At 43.5% G+C, this 24,510-nt stretch overlaps 1 protein-coding gene across 7 annotated transcripts in view; it reads right to left on the bottom strand.

Annotated features, from left to right (window-relative positions):
- LOC114452641 (nck-associated protein 5-like) overlaps positions 1-24,510 on the bottom strand; it is an 84,475-nt gene that overhangs the window by 53,318 nt on the left and 6,647 nt on the right. For all 7 annotated transcript variants that reach the window (XM_028432096.1, XM_028432135.1, XM_028432144.1 and 4 more), the window contains one exon: positions 6,849-6,922. In XM_028432096.1, the coding sequence (XP_028287897.1) occupies positions 6,849-6,922 (74 nt within the window). The remainder of the gene's footprint in view (positions 1-6,848; positions 6,923-24,510) is intronic.

Here is a 24,510-nt window from a genome sequence, read left to right as displayed (position 1 = left end):
TGTGTATATGACTGTGTCATGCAGAGAGTGGTAATTGTGTTTATGATAAGCGCAGCTGTCTTGTAGGGGGGAATCTGAATATAGAGCCAGCGTGATTTGATTTTCAGAGCAGGTGGTCACCAATTACACACCATTTTGGAAAAGAAAAAGAAAAATGGACAGCCGAGTCAGCATTAACACATATACATGCAACATAATCAAGAAATATTGAAGGTGATGCTTCATTTTGATTGGATCAACAGGGAGCTGCCTGCAGAAAGTAGCCTTATGTGCTGAGTCTTTGTGTGTGCATGCATGTGATTACTGGTGTAATTCCATAAGTAATGAATGGGACTGTCAACTGAACAACTGAACATAAATGTGTATTGTCCCACAGATGTGTGTTTGTATTTGTAAAATTCACGTGCATGTACGTGCATGTACGTGTGTGTGTGTGTGTGTGTGCTGAGTGATCTGCTGAGCTCATTAAGGCACTGCTTATTGCTCTGCCAGGGGTGTCAGTGACAGATTCCACTGTTTGGAAACACTCGGCCGCCCACACAGCCAGCCTGGCTCCACCACTGTCACACACACACACAGGCTAGGTTAGCATTCCACAGGGAGGAGAGGGGGGGTTGTACAGGGAAGGAGACAGGATGGTGCTGGGACAGTGGCTGGAGGGTCGATATGGATTTGTAAATGGGGTGCAGGGTGGTCTGAGGTAAGAGTGTGTGTGCACGAATGGAGTGTGAGTGTCAGCACCTCTGACTATGGTGCGGCAATGGCCTGGGTTAAAAGGATGCTAGTGGTTGTGGTACTATGTGTGCAGCGGTTGGGAGTATTTAGATGCTTTACTGAAGTGAAAGCAGCAATTCAACTGTGTAAAAATACAAAAACACTTTATGTAAATTTTGTTTTTGAACTTCTTGGGGTTTGGTGTAATTAAACATTTTACGTCTCACAAGGTCAGTTTGGAGGAGGGTGCTTCTCCAGGTCAAGTGTGAATTCAGGGGGTGCCTGGAAAATGACCTCCGGTCTTCATCACCACACAAGGCCACTGACAAGATCTCAAACAGACAACAATGTAACACAACTGGGCGTCTCTTAGAAATGTGTCCACAACAAACAAAAATGTATTTTTAAGTTAAGTTCTGAGGTTTCTTTATAAATTTGAGACCACCACTCACAACCAGAGACTAAAGAAAATGGAGTCTCACTCACACAGCACTCATGACAACAGATGATATCATTATATCTGTTGGATTGAGTTTGGAAATGTAGAATAGTTTAATCTCAATTTGTTGTTAATATAATAAACAAAACAAAACCCTTTCACATCGCTGCACAACCTGGAAACTCAGACCTGTGTATATGAACGTGCAAACATCCCGTCAGACCCGGGCTCTAGCCCTCAGCCACACTTTCCCTCCATGACATTAATCCCCTGTAGCTTGCTCACAGATGAGTGACCAGAGGCAGCCAAGGGAGGCCAGCATGCGTCACTTGAGCTCATTACCAGACCAGTCAATCCCACCGTCAAGGTGTGTGTTCCCACTCGCACATTAATCACACTGCAGGAGAAGCAGAAGAAGGGATATTATAGCTGGCAGCAGTCTACTCGGGAGATATTTAGCTGTCAGCATGGCTTTTGGGAAAAGGTGGAGTGGGGAGGGGTGTTTTCTGCATCAAGACGAACAGAGGAAATGCCAAACTGTAGACATGTTTGTTTACCCAACACAAGTCAGACAGATGCACATCACATGATGGCTGCAAGATCCCCTCCAGGGACTGTCTAAGTATGTGTAGTTTTAACTTCTTCTGCTGCAAGACTGAGTGTGTAATACAATAAAAATGATAATGCATTCACGTCATGTTTCATTAAGCAGGGTAATGGGGGCGCACAAATTCACAGGATGGTGGTCTGGTGAGATTTTTCCCCCCTCTCAGGAAATACTTAAAGTCATCAAGTCTGGAATGAGCCGGATTAACACTGATGGAGTTAATCTTTAATTAAAGTAAAACATTCCTTGTGTGATTACAGTTAACAAACAGAGTTATTGTGGAGCAGATTGATTGTCACGAGCATAGCATCTTTCCTTTTCAGCACAGCCTCATCCACCAATATAACCTCCCATTTAGCCAACCCCTGCACCTTCTACTATTGTTACTCTTATATATCTGCATCTGTAGGTCCTACTAGCAGCTATAGGGGCCCCTTCAGAATGGTTGTAAGATTTACTTATTTGCTGTAGAGGCTCCCAAAATACATCCAACATCCCTAAACTGCACTTGGTGTCACTGTAACCCAGCCACTAAGTGTGAAGTAAACCGCATTGTTGTGAAAAGCACACTCAACACACACACACTCATACAAATTCCTTTATATATATATATATATATATATAAGAGCAAAAGGAAAGATATAGAGACCACAGTACACACTTTCAGACATACAGTCTTTTCATTTCACATGTTTTCACCCCTTCCTGTTTCCTCAAAGAGATGACAGGATGTTTTCCAAAGAGGTAAATAGCGTGAATGCAACCACTGTGACATCCACCAGCCAAAACCACACAGGATCCATCAACAATCTAAACCACACAGGCTCTATCAACAACAAAAACCACACAAAGCTTAATCGCTTTCCTTATCTCAAAGTGAGGATGTTTTCCAGAGCGCTTCACAGCACCTATTAGTCAAAATAACTGCACAGTTTCAGGAGCACAAAGGAAGCTAATCTTGATTTGATAAAAAAAAAAAAGTTTATTCACTGCAGAGGAGAAGAACTCAATTGACAGCTGAATGTTGTGATGAAGCAGTAGTGAGTAAAATCTGATAAAAGAAAATGTTCAAGACATTTAAATCAGTGTCTGAGAACTCCCCTACACAAACAACTGCAGTAATGAGGCATTACGAAAGACCCCACTGAAAAAGACTCTTAAACACACAGCTAATTGCTGCTAGGAATGCAGATAATACCCCATTCAGTCCAAATGCCAAGAGTACGTGTCACAAGTGCTATAAAACACTGCATATGCATGTTGTGAAACCACAACAACCCAGGTGGCACCAACAAAAACTCCTGATTGCTGGATTTCTTTCAAAATAAAAGCAGTCATATTTAAGAAGGGACCCTGAGGATGATATGTGGAGTGGGAGGCAGTCCTTTGAGTGCATGGGAATGCAGAATAGTTAAGAAAACGACCTTGAGGGATCATCACTAAAAGGCTTCATTAAACCATTCGATTAACCTCTTCCTCTCATAAGCTCCATAAAACCGATGCATGAATCAGTGGGGATGGAGTGCGTGGCGTTTACTGAACTGATGGTGGGGACGAGGGCCAGGCGGAGTTGGCAAATCTTCGCCAAGATAAACTAGCAAGTGTTGACAGGGCACCAGCGGTGTCGCCTCCTTAACTAATTGCTTCAGGGAGTTCATCATCACATTCGGAGTTACAGCTGCTAACAATCAGAGACACCGATTATTCTTTGTAGCCTGCAAGCTTGAGGAAAGTGCCTGAGTGTTCCAGGGAAGGTTTCATGGATGGATTTATTTACCCACTAACTGCCCCTTTAAGATATTTTGGTGCCTGGACTCCTGGGCCGTAAAGTGACCTCTAAAGGATGGATTAAGCTCAGTCATTCACTTCAGAGGGCACACAAATATACTCTGAGAGTGTATTAGATCTCTTTAGAGCTTAGCATGATCAAATTATTGCATTAGACCGGTCAACTTATCCAATTAAAGTTGTAAAACCCAGGCTTTTGCCCAAGCAAGACGGCAGATCCTTAGGGCGTTTGGAAGGTTTGTGGGAGGCTGAACCCTATCCACCTCCTCATCGACAGAACAGGCCCCGCCGCATACTTCAGCCGAGGATTACAGCCTTTCATCTTGCTCAGACCGCCAGCAGCACACAGGCATCTTTAAGGCCAGATATGCCTTGTAGTAACATCAGCAAGGTCCAGATTTGTAAAACTGTTTGCCAGCTCCTCACTCCCGCAGCGTTGCTCTCTCTTGTGTGTACTTACTCACCCTTGCTTAAAACGTTTTTGTCCTCGTGGGAGAGCAAGGTCATTTTTCTTCCGTCCCGATAAATGGCAACTTTAGAGAACACAAGTCTCTCAAAGTGCTTTTTGAGACAAAAAACGTGCAGCCATTGAAGGGATGATATGGATGCAGGATAGAAAATTTAACACATCCTCCTTCAGTTAATGATTGTCAAATCTACAGCACATATATAAGAAGAGGATGAGCTAAATCTGTAAAGGACAATGTTGTCTTACTGCTACAAAATAAAACTCTCAACTCTACCTCCAGGCGGAGTATTACCTATAATCCTTCAGCTAACTGCACATCTGATCTGACCTCTGTCTTCTATCTCTGCCGTCTTTGCTTGACTATGAACATGACAAATAGCTTATTGATCAGCAGATGTCTTCGCTAATGTCCTCTCAGCTTGGGCTGCAGCTGCAGCCTTCCTGCTCCGCACAACCTGTCCTAAGCCCCGTGCATCTCCAGCTGAGTCTCCCTTCCTCCCCCCTGCCTGTCAGCCACCCTCCCCATCCCTCCCTGTCCTCTAAGGTGTGGAAGGGGTTGCAGGCAAACGCCATCTGCTCCAGCAGGCAGCAAAATGGCAGGTGAGGCCAGCCTGAGGCCATGTGACCTGATAGAGGCATGCACTAAAAACAAGGTCAAAAGAAGATTCAGGGGGGGAAAAAAAGCAAAAAACATTCAAGCACAGTGACAAATCAAGAGTGGATCTAATCTACATTGTTTTAATCCACGGGGGAAGATTACACAGTCACGGTGCCTTGACACAGCAGCTTGTCAGAAAGAGGTCATGCAAACTCACTCTCCGCCTGTCATGCATTTTAGTGCTGCAGAGCATCCATATGTCTCTCCCACACAAGTGTGTCACTCAGCCGACTTACTTTTCCTCAACACACTCAGACTAAATGTGTGTCAACAGCAAGGCAACAACTAACGAGTCTGTTTAAAAGGGCATTTCATTGTATTTAGCGAGAGTGAACAACTGCATCCAACTGTACGTTTTGTCTGCCAAATTTGGATCTGCTCCATCTGATGTTGACACTGCGCCGTGGGGCTTTTGTTTACATCTGTCCAGGACGTGGTCGAATTGAATAGTGCGAGCAGGAAAGCTCAGCCAGCGTCCCACTGGGTTTTTGTGCTCCATCGAGCAAGGATCTTGCGATGGTGTGAGTGTGTGTATGTATCTTATGTAACAACTGAAAAATGATTGTATGTTCCAACAGAAGTCATAATTTTTCAATCTGTGTTCATCACCGGGGTGAAACTACCTGATAATATGTACAATCAGGGCCATGAATGTAGTAGGTCACAGGGTCATGAAGTAGGGATGCAGAGCACTAGTGGAATGTGAGGGCTTCTATTTCTCCTCCTGACTGATTGATGGGCCCCATATTCTTAGGGGTGGAGAAGAGACATGCAATGTGTCATGAGATGTTGCCTAATAAGGGGGAAGGAGGTGTTGTTTTGACTCGAGGTCTATGTTTTTAGGTGAACAAAAGCTTTTGTGAGGTCATTTATCACTGTCTGAGTCGAACAAGAAGTGAATTCCGCCTGGTGTCGCGTTGTTTCTGAGACGAAGCGCTGTCTGAGCATGCCCTTGTTTGTTTACTACAACAGTATACATGGTTGCATCTTAACTATGCAGAGCGCATATGCAGTATGCTCTGTGGTGGACAAAAGGATATGTGTATAAAGTGTAACACTGTGAGACAGGCTTGTGTGCGTAAATAGATGTAAAAATTGCAGAAGCGATGGGAGGAAGTGAAATTCAGTTGCACTTCCAGGCTGGTTTCATGTCTCAGATGCAAGTTCTTTTTTTCTCTTACAATGATATATGGTGCTCTAAGTATCGGTGGTTTACTCTTGTTGTATAAACACTTAAAAACTTAAAAACAAAAATACAAATTAGGCAAGAATTTACAACATAAATTTCCATCCTAATTGTGACCTTAACTCAACCCTAAATCAAACTGTTGCCTCAGACAGAAGCCCTTTTGAGGACGCTTTACTTCCTCCGAATGGTCTCAGGAAAAAGCTTTTTAGCACAATCCTATGATTGTGGTTAAGACTGCCACTCCAATCGCTTGAAGTCAGTGCAAGTTCATGGCTTTGAAACCAAACACAAGTCAGACGCTCACTCTAAGTGGCAATCAGGTCACTCTGGGTGTCACATGGGGTGTCTTGTAAAGAAGGGGTGAGAATGACTCGGACAGGAGGGTCATTCCTTTACACATCACTTCCTTTATTAAGGGTCTGCCCTGGCCTAGTAAAGGGGATGGTCAGTGGTCATTCATTCCCCCAGCCACCCACCCTGAGACCCCTGTCCCCCTCTGTCCTACTCCCAGCGCCTCTCTGCTCACTCAGGGGGAAAATTACTTTGAGCTGGGGGAATACAGCTCCATTGAGATGGAGAGAGGGTTTGTACAAAAGAGGGCGAAGTTTAAAAAATTGTCTCTCTTTTCTAAAGGGGTGGTGCGTCACTGGAAGAGCTAGGGTGATAGGAGCATGGAGGGGACAAGGTCATTAGATAGGCATCTCCATAAGCTCTTCATTCCCATTGTCCGGGCAAATCTGCTCCAAAGGACCTCCATGAGAAATGCCCCCAGTCAACCCCACACTGGGCCCAGAGTCTCCTTCTTTTGTCTGCCACTTTCAGTGTGCTTCCAACACAAAAAGCATTTCTCAACACCAGAGTACAAAGCTTGTCTTGCACTCAAAACCAAACAACATTGTTCTGCTGCCTCTGATTGGGAATGGATTGCGGGCAGCTGCTGATATGCTGGAGCAATAAAACATCTGCCCAAAAAAAATCACTTACCTTCGGATATTTCGGCGCTCTTCCTCAAGCTGTTTGAGAAGCTCATCGATGCATTTGTTGGCATCCATGTATTCCTGCAGAGAATGGAGAAGAAAACATTAAACTACCCCCGTAGAGTCAGACAGATCATCCTGACTGTGCTTTCATAAAAAGTGCACTTCTCAAAAAGGTGCGACTAATCAGTTTAGTCGCTCCAGTCTCTCCTGTGTGTAACTCCAGAAGCACCTCCGGGTAACTTCTAACGGCTGGCCCAGAAGCAAGCCCAGCTGTGTAATGTCAGCTGGGAATAGCCTACACTCGCAAAAAGCTGCGCTACTGAGTTACAGCGTGGACAAAATGAGCTAAGACTCCAGAGGAAAATAGAAAAAACAGATGTCAGGATTTCTTGGCTTTGCCATAATGATTTGCCTCTCAGTGCTGTGACTACATATAGCAGAAGAAATAGGCCACATAGGCACAATACTTCAAACATCTGTGTTTTCAGACGATTGGACTCTACCTGCAGTGCATAATGCAGCCAGTCCTGACTTGACGCTGTGTGGTCAAGACTAATTAATTAGACGTTAGCTTGACAGCTCATGACGCATCTCCTGGGTATATGGTTATCTCAGTGGGACAGATGCTCCACATTGATTTCCAGACACCCTAGTCATGTGCTTGTAATTGAGTAACGGGGATTCCCATGAAGAGGTATCTAAGCCAGGAATCTCAGTCTGTGAGAAAAAAAAACCGCCAGTAGTATCCGCCATTAATTTTTTGTGTTGTCTATTCTGACCCATAAAATCGTCTTTTTTTGCATTCACTGTAACTGCAGTTACTTCCTTGCCTGAACATGCAATCTTAGGTTTCTAATTAGTCAGTGGAAAAAAATAAATTGACAAACTGATCCTTTTCAAATAGAATCTGAAAAAACAGCACTGTGCCACAGATTTGTGAGTTTGTGGAAAACCCCTGTTGTGATAAAATTAAGCAGAAGGAGAAAGTATGGTCTGTATGGAAATAGGATTACTGTAATGAAGCTCTTAAAGACTTTTTTCCACTGCAGGAATTTAAAGTAAAATTAAAGTTTACAGGACCAGCCCCCAAACACACACATTTATACTTTCAGTGATTCTTTTGTTTAACCTTTTGGGCAGCAGTGGCGCAGTGGTATAGCATTGTCCCGTAACCGGAAGGTTGGTGGTTCAATCCCAACTCCTCCCTAGTCACTGTTGTGTGTCCTTGGGCAAGACACTTTACCTGCATAGCCTCCAGTGTACTCACTGGTGTATGGCACTCTTTGCTGGGCTGCCTTAAGCAATTTCCCCATTGTGGGGATTAATTAATTAATTATTATTATTATTTTAACTGGAAGGGAACTGCTACTGTTGAGATTAGCATCAAGCTACCTTTGCCATATTAGGTATTTTCTTCTGTAAAACAGCCCTAAAAGAAGCCCCGCAGTACCAGAGTTGGTACCCCGCAATACCAAGGTCTCTGCAGTAGAAAAGCACTATAAGTGCTTTCATACAAACAAACAGCCTCTTAAATGATCTCATCTTTGGCACAGGTGCCAATCAATCCATCATTGTGTTTGCAAGATTAAACTATTTTACACTTCAGTCCCGGAACTTTGAATATCTAGCCTGGAACAATGTTAGGATTGATTCCGACCTCTTCATGACCCGCCTTTGGGGCCCTCTCCAGACTTATCTGTTATCACTGCTTGAGCTTTTTTAACCCATGGCCTTGAAAGCAAGCCAGATGTTCAGAAGCACAAGCTGCTGGTCTAAATACAGTAATAGCAGTTGTTGTGTCTTCTTACTCCCACGGCTGCTTCTGAAGCAATTATTGTACATCTGAGACTGTCACTCCAAGACAACCCTCACCACCACTACCAGCTTGCCAGGAGAACATGGCAAAGGTCCAGGCTTCCTGCCCAGTTGCGAGTCAAGGGCACTCTGGTGACCATTAGGCAAATAGGGCTGACGCCAAAGCACGACAACAGATCGATGCCTAACAGCATGGTGCCACATTTTCCAATTTCTGCCAGAAAAAAGGACCACAAAATGACATGAACTCTGATTCTACTCATCTTCGTTGTTATTATCAATTTTCTTTTAATCAGCATGACACATGTTTCATGTTTGGAAAGCCAACGATTACAGTGTCTGACAACAGTGCCCCAAAGCCATCTGTTAGCCTCAGAGTGACACAGTGCGCAGCCAAAATGCCACTCACACCCAAGCTGAAAGGCCATTAGCACTCAGCTAAGTTCACGAAGTTACTTACTGTTTGCTCTAGAATCAAAACCATGGCAAATGATTGCTCACGTTGCAGTTTGAATCCATCCTGACTGCATATGTGGAGGCTGTGAGTGAACAGTGTGTGAGAAAGGAGGGATTTTTGAGATTATATTAAAAAAAAAAACATACGCACAACACTCACCAGCCTCTGTCAACTCATCAAACAATACGTGTGACATTTTCTCAAGCAGCCAGGGGGTAAAACGTCTGTCTCCGAAAGACCATTAGCAACACGATCCCATAATGATTACGGCTGCTGCACAAAGGGGAACCTTCTTCGAGAAAGCCCCATGTCAGGGGAAATATTTACAGGCCACATCAAAGTCAAGTAAAGCTGCCTAAGTCTGTGTTGTCATCGCGCAGACCTCTGCTAATGACAGGGCACTGGAATAATCCTCGGTGCACATGAAGGAATGCAGAGAATGCAGCATGCTTGTTGTCATGTGAAATGGGAGGGTATTTAAAGCTGAGATTTAAAGCATGACTCACGTATGTAATGCCGCGTGTTATATCTTTAGCTGGGCATTATTTCTGACGTTTTTACGGCGTGAGTGAAAGCTGCATCGTTCCCACGAGGCCCAGGTACTCACGTGTAGACAGAAAAAAAATGAATTTACTGACCTGAGAGTTTACTGGGGGCATATTTCTCAGACAGCCCAACAATTTCTTATAGTGGTTAAAACGTCCTAAGAGCTGCAGGCTCGTAAGGAGTGCATTATCACCTCCAAAGTATACAGCATCATAAAGATACTTTCTGTCAGCAAGCTAAAATTATGTTTCATTTGATATCATTGAATACACCTGATAAAAACGAGTGGGTGGAATAAAGTATTAGGTTTAAAGGTGCATGGGAAGCGGGGAAACGGGCAAGCAGAGGGATCATAGGGGCCAAATTGTGGTGGCTAGAAGACTGGGTCAAGCATCTGGTCCAAGAAGGAAAAAAAAAACATAGCCAAAGTATCCCCTAAGGTGTCACTGTGTTTTCGTAGGATTGTAATTTTTTACTGTACACAAATCCCTAACATGGCTATAAAAGCTCAAATCTATTTACTTGTCCAATAGATAGTATTGATTTTGTGGCTATGAGGATTGCAGCGGTGCTAACCTAGGTAATAGTGTTTGCTGATGTGACCGCAGCTTCTCAGTAATGTTTATCTGTCTATGTTTACTCATGTGTGTGAGAGCGTTTGATAAGGAGCCACAAGCTCGAGTCCCACATCCGACTGCTTGTGCCTGTTTATGAAACTTTTAAAGCGCCGTCCTCCCACCCCCCAACCAAGGATCTGGGGCTGGAATATTGAAATAAAAAACACACAAACATGCAAACACAATCTGTTTAAGATTAATGGTCCAGATTTCTCAGTAATAAAACATCAGATGCATTATTCATCTGTGTGAGCTGTCTGTAGCTCGCTTTCCTCTTTCACACATTTTTGAAGATTAGGATGGGTGGAATCACATCCTAGGCGAGCGTCTGGTTCTCATATAGGTCGCTTTGGAGAGAAAAATAAATAAACTTTAAGCTAGATAAAGCTCTGACCTAGTTGCTGCAGAGGTCAGAGTGTGCTCCTTTAAGTCCTCGGCCGCTATGGGTTCCCTCCACCACCTTGATGTGTCTGCAGATCAGAGGCACAGCCTGGCGTTACTGATAAGACACCTTTGGAGAGGTCTGCTGCCCCTGAGAATTAGCCCCTGCCAAAGACAAGGTCACAACCTCTCTCCTCCCTAACCTATCTCTGCTTTACATGATGACATGCCAGCTTGCACTCTGGGACTTAAAAGAGTGCAGGTTTGACTGAAAGTAACGTTCCCACATGGGCTACTGCAAGTCAAAGGTTATGCCAATAGAATGTAAGATTTCTTTCTTGTTGTATTTTTATGACACGTGCTAGACAAGTGTGAGAGATACACCACATGTGATACGGCTGTTAGTCTTGGCCTCCCTCCAAAGGTGCAGCTGCTGCCAAACCCTCCTGCCATCCAATACTCCAAAGTTTATGTGAACATCACTGGCAAGGATGTAAACACTGCAAATTTAATCAGCATCAATATTCCCATACGCACACTGCGATCCTATCGTCGTGAGGTAATGATCTAATCAGTATGACTAATTGTCTGTGTGTGCAGATCTGGCTCGGCCTGTATCAGAGTTCCTTGGCTAAATTCATTAGTCTTATCAGCATGTTTCAAGCCTCTGTTCTGGTGATCCTTCACATTGAGGTCTTTACTTACATCCCCAATGGCCTGGTATCATAATATCAGCTCAGGCATCAGCCTCTCATATCCTCAGACTCTGATAAGTCCACGGATAGTCCTAACGTTTATCAGTGGAAAGGGGCAGCTACTCAACAAAAAACAGAGATCTGCTCACTGTCAGGCTGATCTGTCAGGGGTTTGGTGTCAGTGGTGGACTGAGGAAATTGAATAAAGATTTAGATTTGGAATAAGCAGAGACAAGGTTGTGACCTCTGTGGTCTTTTCTGTCCTACGATGCTGTAATCCCATATTGGTAGCTCACAATTTACATCAAATGCCATTATTAGGTAGCCTGGGTACCATACGAATCTGAAAACCTGCTAGTTAAACTGTGCCATTGTTTGTTTGAGCTGAGGAGTTTTTTATTTGCGGATTACAATGATTTGCAATTATTTATAACACACAAGAGCCAGAAACTGCAGTTGAGAGTGTCTACCTCGAAAAAGGTAGAGGCTTGATAAATGTTCTCACTGTACAGCCCCCCAGCCATGAAACCATCAGTCGATAAAGGATGCTGAGCTGAGCACTTACACTGCTCGATTGTACCTAAAGCCTCCATGACTGTAAAGTTGTGGACTCTCACACAGTGGCCTCATTGAGTTGTGGACATTCGTGTAACAAATGCCTCCAGTGAGCAGGATATTCTTCATCTGCCTACCTGCCCCAAATGGAGCAGTGTCAGGGACTATGGATTACTTGCGATACAAAAGGGAGCCTGTTCATCATCTAGGGCATGTTTCAGCACTTTGAGTTATCTGATGTCCTTCTTCCAGCAGCACCTACGGCCCAGCCCAGCCCAAACATCAACACCTCGCCACGGTCAGGAATCCAAATCCCCACAGATTATCTTTCCAAACATTAAGATATGTCCAACGCTCAAATAACCCCCCGTCTGTTTGAGCTCCTCCTCTGCTCTGTGGGGTTTGACAGAGTGGGCCATTCATGCCTGTTGGGAACAGTGGCAAAGCTGTTTGCTGTGCAAATCTCACAAGGGGGGAGAGTTGAAAAAGAAGCCGAGAAATGAAATGCATCGGATCTGACATCGCTATTCGATCACTTCGAAAGAGCTACCTGTGTGGAAGAGGCAGCAGAACCATTTGTGTGTTTTTACTGAATCAAGTCATGTTTAAGCAGGAGCTGACAGGAGTTTGTATTTCAAACTAAATACCCCATATTAACACAATGAACAGAAAATATACAGAGAACGTGCTATATGCATTGATACAGTCAGAAAGGATGTTACAAATTTAGCTACATGAGTAATGCTGGCTTCGAGCAAATATGAAATGTTTTTCTTTGACTCTTTAATCTCTTTCCTTTGTTTCGAATCTGTAAAAACACTCATCAGGGAGGAGCAGTCGAGGAATGCTGCCTTTAGACATAAAAACAAATACACAGTGTGTCCACTCCAGTCCCTGATGTTTCCAGACAGGATGGGAAATCTAGGAAACAGGGATCGTACAGGAGAGGGAGGGGGACAGGAGTCTGTGGTGCGCCTGTGCCCAAATTTTACAAGACTGGGGGTTGCCGGGTTTTATTATCATCTGGGGGCCAATATTCAGCCAGGTGTAGTTGAAGAGGGAGGGAGAGTGGCGATGACAGACGTGAAAAGGAAACCTGGACCTGACAAAAGCAGGGGAGCAGGGGAAAATACAGACAAGCGGCAGAGAAAGTGAAGATAAATTATGAGCTCTACAAACATGACATTTAGCAAATCACTGTATGATAACAGTTCTGTCATCTAGGACTGTATTTATACTTGTTTGTTTAGAATTAAGTGACAGCTACTAATACGCTGCACACATTAACAGCATGAATGTTAATGTAAGCAGCTTCAAACTAGAAAAGAGTGAAAAAGCCAGAGAGAAATCCTTTTCAAAGTGACGGAGCAGAGGGCTGATGCTAAACAGATGTTGCTTAGTTCACAAGGGGAAGCTGGGCTTCTGTTTATGCAGGCTTTTGACAGACAGGCGCCACACCTAACCAAGCCATGCTGTAGCCCAAAGCAGATCGGGAGTAACTAGCACTGCATTCCTTCATGGGACACAAAGCAAAAGCCCTCAAGAAGATCAATTAAGTATTACCTCCAATGAACTTAATTCTTCTGAGTTGCATCATCATGTTGGCCAGTGTCTAGTTTTGCCTTTTGGGCAGTGTAACACCTCAAACAAATCCACAAATGTCCACAACAATGGTTCCTGCAGTAGAAAAACATCAATAATAACCGGCTAACTGCTCTCTGTCTGTTTGAATTGTAATATTAGCCCAACTAGCTAAAGAAATTATCAATACAGCTGGTGTTTGCTTTCATCATTCCTCAAGCTTCTCAAAATATTTAGTTTTATCTACACAAAAAGGAATGAAAGCTTACCTAAAATGACCCACAAAAGGTTTTTTTTAATAACATTACATAGTCCACTACAGTTCAGCTGAGAGCATAACGGATCCCAAGTAACAAATCAAAATCTGCAACACACAACAGAGTCTCTCCAGCAACAAACTCCTGACCTCCAAACTGTGTTTTTGCAGAGATATTTCATGTCTCAGAACACTTCGTCAGATTTCCTGACAGTTCACGTGCATTAGCTTCAGGCCTGAGCTTTATCGCAGCTTTAATCCCGAGGCTGATTTATCGACGGGGCCTGTCTGTGCGCTGCGAGTCGGCCAACCCAGGTGCCGGGCAGATGTGGAAGCGAGCATGGAGGCAAAGAGTTGCATTCCTGCTCAAGAAAGCATTAATGTCAGCTTCTGATTTTCTTTCGTCTCCGTCTTCCTGTCGTAGGATGGGGGGACTGAGATTGCCCTGGAGGCATGCAAGAAACCATAACCGGCGAAATGCTAATGTGACAAGAGGAGGCTGTTTGTTGGTGCTCCTGTCATCCACAAATCCACCTGTGCCACTCATGCTTATCAGACCTGCATTTCCTATCTAACCTGACAGTGACAGAGAGCGGATCAAGATACAGTGTGGTGATTTCTTTTTTTAAATGGGGGAGGGAAGGTAGAGTCAAAGTATAATAATGAGAAATGTGAAAAGAGATGGGTTGTAGTGACTTTTGACCTCTGCAGCAGGACTCGGTGCAATGATTATTCCTGTGGTCATGAATTATTTCTGTGGATTGTTGTTGCTCGGCGCATCTTTCCAGACAAGACTGTGGGGGTGGCAACAGCCTCAGGGTTAACAAAACAGGCTTGTGGTCAAAAGGTTTGCATGTGAGGGTTAAAAAACTGTGTGGAAGAAGTACACATATTTCCCTAAACAGATCGGGTTCCCTTGGTTGGCGGAAGCGGAGGTGAGTGAGTAGCAGCCCTGGTGTGGGTGGTGTAAATCAAGGCAACCCTAACCCCCCAGGCAATGCAGTAAATAAGATTGTACTTAGTGAACTTGCTTTGTTAAATAATACATGTTAGACAGTGCCTGGTTTGTTTGGTGTACGGTCATTGAATCTTCTGATAGCAACAGAAGAGAAGAAGTAATTTAATTTACTTTTAAAGGTGCAACTAGTCATGAGGATGATTCTACTTCAACAGGCTGGAAAATGCTTTAGGTGTTATGAAACCACTAAAACCTCTATATAAATATAACCTTAGAAAAGAAGGAAGGAGGACGATTTGTGGGATTGTAATGTCAGCTCAAGAGTCACTATTGAGACAAAATGATTAATTATAGGACAGTTCCTGGGAACTTTAGGCCACTTTGTTCCTGAGCTTGAATTCCTTTAGTGGAAAAATGCCTTGTTTTATTGCGTAATGCTTCTGAATGCTAAAGCTGCAAAAGCGATGTAGAGGTGTATATACAAAGGGGAGAAGAAGATAAGCAGTTAAAGGAAAGAAAATTTACCATTTAAATGGTTCACTGAATTAGGAATTCCCACCATAAAAGCTGTAAAAACGAACAAATATCATTATATATACATTATATCTACTCGCCACTGCATCTATTTCATGGAGTCCAACAATTCAGCAGCATAAAATATTTAAATTGATCATCATCCATGATTATTGCAGCCTTTTTTTCCCCCTTACATTCGAAGCTCATTTCGGTTTTGAAGGAATTTCAATATGAATCTGGGGCCAACCGCATGCTGTATTTACACAGTTCACGGCACTAAATCCTTGTTATCATCTGCAGTGGAGTTTTATTTTTAGCAGCCATATTTATTTTATTTCATCCAGATGGGATCTGGTTAGGAAATTGACATCCGGGCTGTTTCTCATTAAGTCTTAGAGACAAGGTGACATCAGTGGATTCACTCAATAGCTTTTGAGGCCCCTAAATATATGAAACAGGGTGTCAAAGGGTGATCTGATTAATACATTCAGACCTTCCTAAAAAGAACCTGATATTATTTGCTTGTGTTTAACTGTTGCTTTGTGGATTTCATATCCTGAGATGCGTCAGCGCTTGAACCCTTTGAGATATTTTCAGAATGTGATAGTTCCGCTGCTGTGGGAACACACAGAGCAAGGACCCGAATTTCCTTTGCTTAGGCCAGCTATTTGCTCCTACAAAAACAACACTGTTCTGTCATTATTATTTGTTTACTCAGCTAACCCTCTTTATCTGGGGCAGGCAGTCCCTTCCCCCTTTTTTAGCTTCTGCATTCTCTGAACCCTCTGGAAGCCATTTCTCCACCAATAGGCTGATTGAAGTGAGGCAGCGGCTTCATTCTGAGGGGTTACAATAGCTCACCCGTCAAATGCCCTCTACCCCTGAAAGCATTACCTTCAGCATGAGCTGTTTACCATGCCACATAATGAACGACATGCTAGAGCGTTCTGCATTGTTCGGCTTGTAGGTCAAAAACTGGACAATGGTGACCAGAAATGAAATCAAGTGCATGTGAGGCTCATTGATATGAGGAATATGATCAGGAAATGCCTCCAAAATAAAGCCTGATTGTGAAAGAAAAAATTGGTGGGGCATAGTTAAATCCAACAAAAGGTGAGTACAGGCAGCTTTGTTGGCATTTTATCACATCCATTTTCTGCAAATTGATGATAATCCCGAATAAATTGAGGTGATGAAATAATCATAGGAATCCTGTTTGCAGTGCATAATTTCCTGCATGGAATCCTATTGGCTTCTACAGCTGTTGTGCCAGATGGATGTTGGGTTGTGGTTCGATAGCTCACTGGTTGCCCACAATAGCCCCTCAGCGGACACACACAAAGGCGATCATTGACCACTGACACTGAAGACAATCAACCCCGAGGGTCAAACGGTCCCATGCAAGAGCATCACTCGTGCATTCCTGTTCACCTGAGGCTCCATCCGCCTCATAAAACCCCAATCACCACTCTGATGTCTGGTCATGGCGAGAGGATCCCGGAAAATCATTGAGCGCCACAAGCACATCGCTATAAAGTTGAGTTATGGACTCGTGAAAGGCGCGCAGATCATAGGATCTCTTAACAAAAGTGACTGAGACTCAATAATGTGAGTGGCTCCAGCCAGCCGGATGACTCACACAGACAAATGTTACTACATGCAGATGATATTGATTCTCTGGTAAGAATAGCCTGTCTTTGAATGACAGAGCTAGCATCCCAATTACTTCATCTCAACAATCAATGAGTGATACTAAAGCACTGCAGACATTGAATAACTTGAAAGCAAAAAGGAGAGTATTTATTTCCCAGGGTAATCTTCCGTGAAAGACGGTAGAATGGAGACTTTTTGTAGTGTATAATTGGATCGGCAGAAATGGCCAATCTTCCAGCCACTGCCTCTTTATAATGATGCACAATCCACTGCATGAATTTCCTTTTAATCATTATAATAACTCTTATTGATACTTGGCATTTGAGATAATGTGGCCACTGTTATTATGAGCAGGTTTGATTTCTAACCTGCTGCATGATTACATGGTGCACATTAGCACACAACAGTATCTGCACCAAGCTCCACATGAAGGTCACTGCCTCCTTCTGATGTGCAGTGTATGTATGACTCTTTACAGTGTGCAGACAAGGCTAGCATCAGCCGCAAACGCTTCTGACAGAGCACATTAACCACGTCACAGAAAATCAGGTTCTCTGCAAACAACACCTTATTATAATGCGACGCACTGCAGCTTTTTGAGGCAAGACAGATCTCTGAGTTTTTGTTGCATCCGCTCTGTAGTTGTGTTTTGCATATGAGCCCATTCCAGCGCAGGATATTGTGGAGAAACATTTCAGGGGATGGCTTATGCTATGAAAATAACCACCGGCCATTTTCTGTAAAATATGTCAGACAGAATTAAAACTATTTACTCATGATGAAACCAGAGAGCCTAACCACCAAAACAACACACACATACACACGCAGACACACACACACAAATCTTATCCCACCACAACCAGTCAAAACTGCCCCCGTAGTGCATTCTGGGAGATAATAGGAGAACATGACACAGACGTTACAGACTTCCACATAGAGCTGCAGGCTTTCCCTCAGGGCTCCCACCCTGTGACACATCACACAGCCAGGCAGGTGATCTTTTGTTTGGAAGGGAGAGGATGATGAAACACACACACAGACGCTGCTGAGAGAAAGAAAACACAGCAGAAGATATAGCAAACAGATGAATGTGGGTTAAAAACAATAAAAAGAAGGAGAAACATGAAAGACGACTGTGCTGCAGGCGGTTCCCTCAGTGTATAGGCAAAATACAGCAGCACTATTGTATTGTTTAGCTGCTGCTGGCATCTGACAGGCCTTTTAATGCTGCAGTCAAAGAGGCTGCCATCAATAGAAAAGCACAGGGGAGCCAGCCGGTCAGGGCCGGGCCACCTGGAGTCCAGACACACATGTGAGATGACCACATGGAACCCATTCTTTTAGGGCTGTATATGAGCAGGCATCGATAGCAGTGATGTTACACAACTGTAAATGAATCCAAGTTACAATGACAACGTTTCACAGATTTATGAGTACTTCTTGGAATATTGAGCAACCAAGGCAATTTGCCTGCACGTCGATAAATCCAAATCAGCCTCAACAATGATAATTACAGCCATTCTTAGGTCGATATATCTGTCAGTGTCTGTCAGCAGTATTTGTAGCCAGTTTCCTGTAAGAGCAGCTTCTTTATCATTAGTGGAAAACTGACATTCAACAAAACCGACACCTCACTCTCTGCTGAGCAACACAACCTGCCCAGAAACCAATGTTGTGCATTCACCATAGCATGACTAACAACATGACCTCAATATTTTGGAAGTGTGTTTGTGTGCCTCTTTTGGAGTGGTGGTGGTGGGATGAGGATAATCTATGCAAAGCTCTGAAGCTGTATTTCGGCTGTTGCAAGCCAATAAGGCAGTATCAAAATGAGGGCAGAGTTAATTAATCATCTCGGCTTCCTTTTCATGGCCCTCCCGTGACTGTCCCGGGGGCTTGTGTGTGCGTGTGTGTGTGTGTGTGTGAAAGAGAGGAAGACAGAAAGAGAAGCAGGAGGGTGGTGCAGGTTGCAGCTGGGCGATATTAGCATAAAGTAATATGAGCCAGTAGACTGCTGAGCTCCTGTAAGCCCAGTGCAAACCTCTGAGGAAAAAACAGGAAGCCACTGACACCTGCTTTATTCACTGACCACGGAATAACGAGGGCAGACAATTAAAAGATGATGTTAATTAATGATGTTGCATGTTTTATACAAAAACAGTGACGATGTACATGCACATACAGACATCAGTCAAGCTGTGACTTTGAATGGCACTGCCAATTAAACCTAATTAAAGCAAAGCACATCATGGGGCTCATTTCTTTCTTTTCTTACAAAAAAATAAAAAAAATAACCTAAAGTGAACTATAGTCATCCAGAAAACTTCAAACTTAACATTACACCGCCCCAACAATAGCAATGCACACCAGATGAATTATTGTAAATTGCAAATTCTGCAGTTCCTTGAATGGCCAAATGAGGCTGGCTCTAAAAAATAAGTTAATGTTAAGAGAAAAAATGCTTAATTTTACATATTAAGGAGAAAAAATATGAATATTCTCTCTCCTTACAGTCATCCATTAACTAGAAACAAATGGCAAATTTATGAGAAATAAATATGGCTATTCGTTTGTTTCATTTTTAAAGGAAACACTCATAACTTCTTTGCAAAGATGGGTCAAGCTCATTACAAGATCCCACAGACATGCAAGAAGATTTAGCCAGCTAAGCATCTGGTCTGCACACCAAGCAGAAAGAAAGTCAGCTTTTGCTTGTAGCCTCTTCATAACAAATGCTTTCATTCAATTGACTGTAAAAGCAATGTGAACAGGAAGAAGTCTCTTGTGACCCTGAGAGAACTTTATTTTGACCGAACTGAAACATTCATGCCAAAAAAGAAATACAGAAAAAAAGATTGCCACACAGACGTCTTTCAGACTGGAAAAAGGCTCAGTGGGTCAGTGTGTGAGCTTGTGTGTGTGTGTGTGTATAGAGGTTTGAAGCAAGGGGGGGATTTCTAAACGGAGCATAGGGAGAGATCTGGGCATGAGGAGGAGTGAGAGAGTGAAATAGGATGGAAAAATGCAATCATGCATCCACCCCCCTCCCTCATTCTCCTCCTTCTCCTCCACGAGCCATTAGTCACTATCCAGCTCCTGTTAATGTAATTAGATAAAGGATATATGGAGTCTCGGAGCTCAGTGGAGACATTTGTCTGCATAATTGTGTCCATACGGTGGCAGAGGCTAAGAACCCCTAGATTTCCACAAAACACCTCAGAAGAAGTGGAAAAAAGGAAAGAGGAACTGTACAATATATATATAAAAAGGTGTCACATGTCACAACCCATCTTAACCACTTAACTAAACATGTGCAGATGGCATGCAGGCGGGCAGGTCCCCGATTCCAACCTTCTGGAGCTGTATCGGAAACAAGTCTGATTCGAGCATCTAATTAGCAATACGACTGGCCCCACGATTCAAAAGAACATAAAGGCTGGTCTTATTGGATGAGAGAAAATGGACATCCAATTATAAGAGCTGGCAAAGTGCCTCATGTGAGAGTTGGACACACAAAGAGCAGAAAAGTAAAAAGCCTCCTCAGACCGTTTGGAACAGACCCAAGAGCTTCTTCTTGAATTTTGCCGACAGATAACAGTGTTTACAGCATCAACCTATGTTTAGCCGGCACGCAACTTGTGACACGGCTCAGAGATTTCAGCGCACATCAGTATGTCGGCAGCAAGAGATGGTTTACATGCCAAGCAGGTCATTCGGAAAGCTGGGCTCATTATCACCCGAAGCAAAATCTCTAGCTTTGCTCACCTGAAAGAAATCTCCATGAATTTAACATCCTTATGCATGATGCAAAGATCCATAAAACACTTTATAATTGCCCTAATAAAAACAAAGGCTGGGTATTAACAGTAAATGTTGGAGGTTGGAAAAACAGTCCTGACAATTATTAAACCAATTTTACAAGGGGATAGAGGCCGCTTAGTCTTATCCGCAGCATGTGGTTGCATATGAGGGAAAGCCGCTGGGTTTCAGACCGGAGTCTAGGGAAAACCAAGGCTGTAATCGCTCCTAGTCAAGCTCATGGGAGGAAGAGATATTCCCATGAGACAAGAGGAGGAAAATGACACTTCTTCTGTCTCTTAAAGTGACTGCCGTGTTCCCACACCCTGCAGCCCTGTGGCTACCCATGCTGTGAGCCCAGATATGCATGGTATGTCACCTGCATGTGAGGGAGCTGTCAGAGACCCAACTGGAGGCTGGTACCCCTCCGCCCTGCTCATGAGAAACTTGATTTTAAGACGAAGAGAGCAAGAGAAGCTGCTCCACGAAGAGTCAAAATCTTTTTATATAACTGGCTCCCACCCAAATTGTCCAATCAGCCTCAGAACCACTCTTTACTCAGGCTGACACACTAAGTGAGCACTGAGTTAGCGTTCGTCCCCTGAGCTCAGTTCGTCCGCCATGTAGCTCAGCTACATGGCGTGAGAACGAGGCCCGCGCTGGGGATGGCATTGTCGGTGGATTTCTACTATATAATTACACTCAATTAGTTTGAGCTGCTCAGTAATAATATCAAAACTCCCCATTTGTCTGCCTGAAGATGTTGAAGCCAATCAGATAAGACACAAGCATTTCTTCCCATCCAGCTTAAAGGCTCCCACTCCCCTGCTTTGTTTACGTCCCTCTTCTGCAGCTGTAACAGGACGGTGAAGGGAGAAAGAGGGAGGAAATCCAGTATTGCCAAGCGGACTTCATGCTGCCGTGCCATCAGATTCCTCTGCAAACCAAACTAATTTGTCTGTTTTGGGACAACTTTATTGTCCAATGAAAGAAGCTGCAGCCTGATGTAATAGCAAATCAACCCATAAAAGACTTTATTCTAGGAGGTAGCCTGACAACAGCCAGGGGGATTTAGCTAAACCCAAATACTTGGAGATAAACAGGAAAGCACAACCACATGCTGTTTGTTCAATACAACTCACAACTATGCTGCAAGTGTTTAATCAGTAATGTGGAGCACTTGATTATTAACCCTCCCCTGCAGAGTGTTTTCAATTTGGCCTTTTGTTATCAATTATCTCTGAGCATGATTGCACCGCTGCACACATTATAAATGCTGGCAAGGAAGAGGGTGTGGAAGAGAGAAAACATGGACATGCTATCAACAATTTAGGAATCCTTGGGTTGATGAGTATTACTTCACGGTTTGAGGAAATGCATTAGACAGCCCATCTCAGATAGCGGCTGTTTTTGTGTGATGGAGGTGAAACAGAGACCTTTAGCAGACTTAAACAGAGCCAACGTGGGCTGCCTTTAGGTGATTACACACTACTTCACACATGCTGTTTACACAGTTTAGAAGGACCTTTCATCTCAGATTGGATACATGAGGTCTAGTGTTGTGTAAAACTTTCCAAAAACCACAACCTGACAGTCCAGCCAGGTGTGCATAGGTGTGAAAATGGGCAGATATCCAAGCAATGTGCAAGTTCTTTTCTTTGCATACTTTGATACAGTTTGCTGAATCACACCAGTGTCCCAGTAATGTATGCCAGGTGCATCTGTACCACTACATAGTCAGCATATTCATGAAAGTTCCATGAGAAGTTGTGCTACTATAATTTGAATATCAGACATGGACACTGTCTTCGCACTAGATTTCTGCTCTACCATTTTTTCACCTCTTCACAAACACTGCTGTATTACACTCCTTTGATAGCCTCTGCTCTGTAAGATAGACCCCTGACAGAGCTTCCGCTGTGACCTACTTAAAGCTGGCTGGCAGCAGCTAGCAGCGCAGACCGTCCACGGCCATCGGGCTCAACGTGCACGTCCCTGCATCATGAAGCAAGTCTCATCCGCAGGCGGGCATCAAATGATAAAAATAAATAGAGGCACAGAATCAACCCAGCAACACAGCAGTTATGTAATGCAAATGCTGCCCCAGTTACTTGCTGCTGTAACTGCAGCTATACATAACATGATCCAGATTTGGTGGTCATGTTAAAGGGGAGGAACACTGTAAGGGAATGCATCAATAAACTCCTGATCTGAGGTCCACTCCTTTCATACACAAAGGCGTGAGGCTACACGTACTTTAGACACATCAGAAAGTCAGTTAAACGCAGCAACTAAGGCGAGTCAAACGCACGAACATTCCCCTTTATGCCTGCATACATTGTGGAAACATATGCCGGCTCAATGCATTATACATGTGTGAGGTGCTGGCTCAGAATGACAGTGAAGCCTTATGTTCACCAATAGGCATTTGGGAGAAGCTTTGTATGAAGCTAGGTCGTGTAATCTATCCAAAGAGGCACAGACATAAATATTTTACCCTCAACTCAGCTGACATATGTTATTTGGTCCTAAGCAAAATCTTTTTCATCTTCACAGCCATTGAAGAAACATGAGTGTGACCCAAAATTGACAAAAGAGAGTAGAAGAGTGGTGGAGTCATCTGTCCATAGGGTTCGCAGGTGACAGAAGAAGGAAAGCCAGAGCTCATGCCTGTCGCCTGCCAGAATGTCAGAAAGACGCCTCCTGTGTTTGCTCAGATGCCTGAAAAAATAAATGTATCAGAGGCTCATATCCTCCCAGGAAAAGGAGTGTTTACGGGACTTAGTAGGTTTATCTGTGCCAGGGCCACAAGAGCCAGAGACATCATGTCCCCCAGCAGAACTGGGAGGATAAGGAATCAGTCCAGTTTAAACCCAGTGGCCTCAGTGACCTGACTGAACAACAAATTATGCTTTCACCTTCATTCAGAAACGTGCACCAATTACAGCAGCTTCCACTTTTTGTGGCTACCCATGCCGAGAATCAAATCTGCCATCAGATCTATACTGGACTATTACCAACATGCTCCAGGCCTCCTCATGTCCCACTATCAAAGCCACCTGGCTGCCCAGAGTGAGAACAGAAAAGAGGTGAGTTGAGCCGCGCAGGAGAAACCACATGCATGGATAGCTGAGTAGACAAATGTGTTACATGTTGAATCATAAACCCATATCACAAATATGACCCAGTTTCACTGTAAATGAGGTCATTGTGTATCCAATTAAAGCAATTAAAGCATATAACATATAACCAATAAGTCCTGTCTGGCAAGCGGTTTGACAACATTAAATAATGACAAAAACACATCTTCAGAGTGAGAATGAATTATGAATCAGGAAGTGGATTAAAGTGTGTCACTAAGATTGTCTGACAGGCACATAGATTTTTGATGATCTGTGTTATTCTAGCTGAATGCTGAAAGGCATTGCTGGAGGCTAAAACAGTGACTATTACATAATGTCATAAAAGATGTATTTATTCTCACTTCACACAAGGATAAAAGGATCGTGAAGACAGAAAAATGGTTTGTTGAGTTAGCACAGGGATTCCGTTTAAGGCCCTCCTGCCATGGGTTAAGACAGCAGAAAGCCACAAAGTCAATAAAGTATGTTGACATGTTTTGACCTCATTAAAGCCTTATAGCAAGTAACATATGCAGCACAGGAAACACTGGTTCCCAGACCAGACCTATAAGGCAGCATTTTGTGATCAATTATTTCCGAAGAACACTGCTTTGGATGCAGTTCTGATCACAATGCTATTTTAAGCCTCTTGATTTATTATTTCCTGTGCAGTGAGCGTACTGTATGTGCACTAAAAGGGGAGAAGGGGGGGGGGG

This window comes from Parambassis ranga, chromosome 2 (genome assembly GCF_900634625.1).
Source record: "Parambassis ranga chromosome 2, fParRan2.1, whole genome shotgun sequence".
NCBI lineage: Eukaryota > Metazoa > Chordata > Actinopteri > Ambassidae > Parambassis > Parambassis ranga.
The sequence above is the reverse complement of the archived record's forward strand: the minus strand, read 5'-3'. Positions and strand labels throughout refer to the sequence as shown.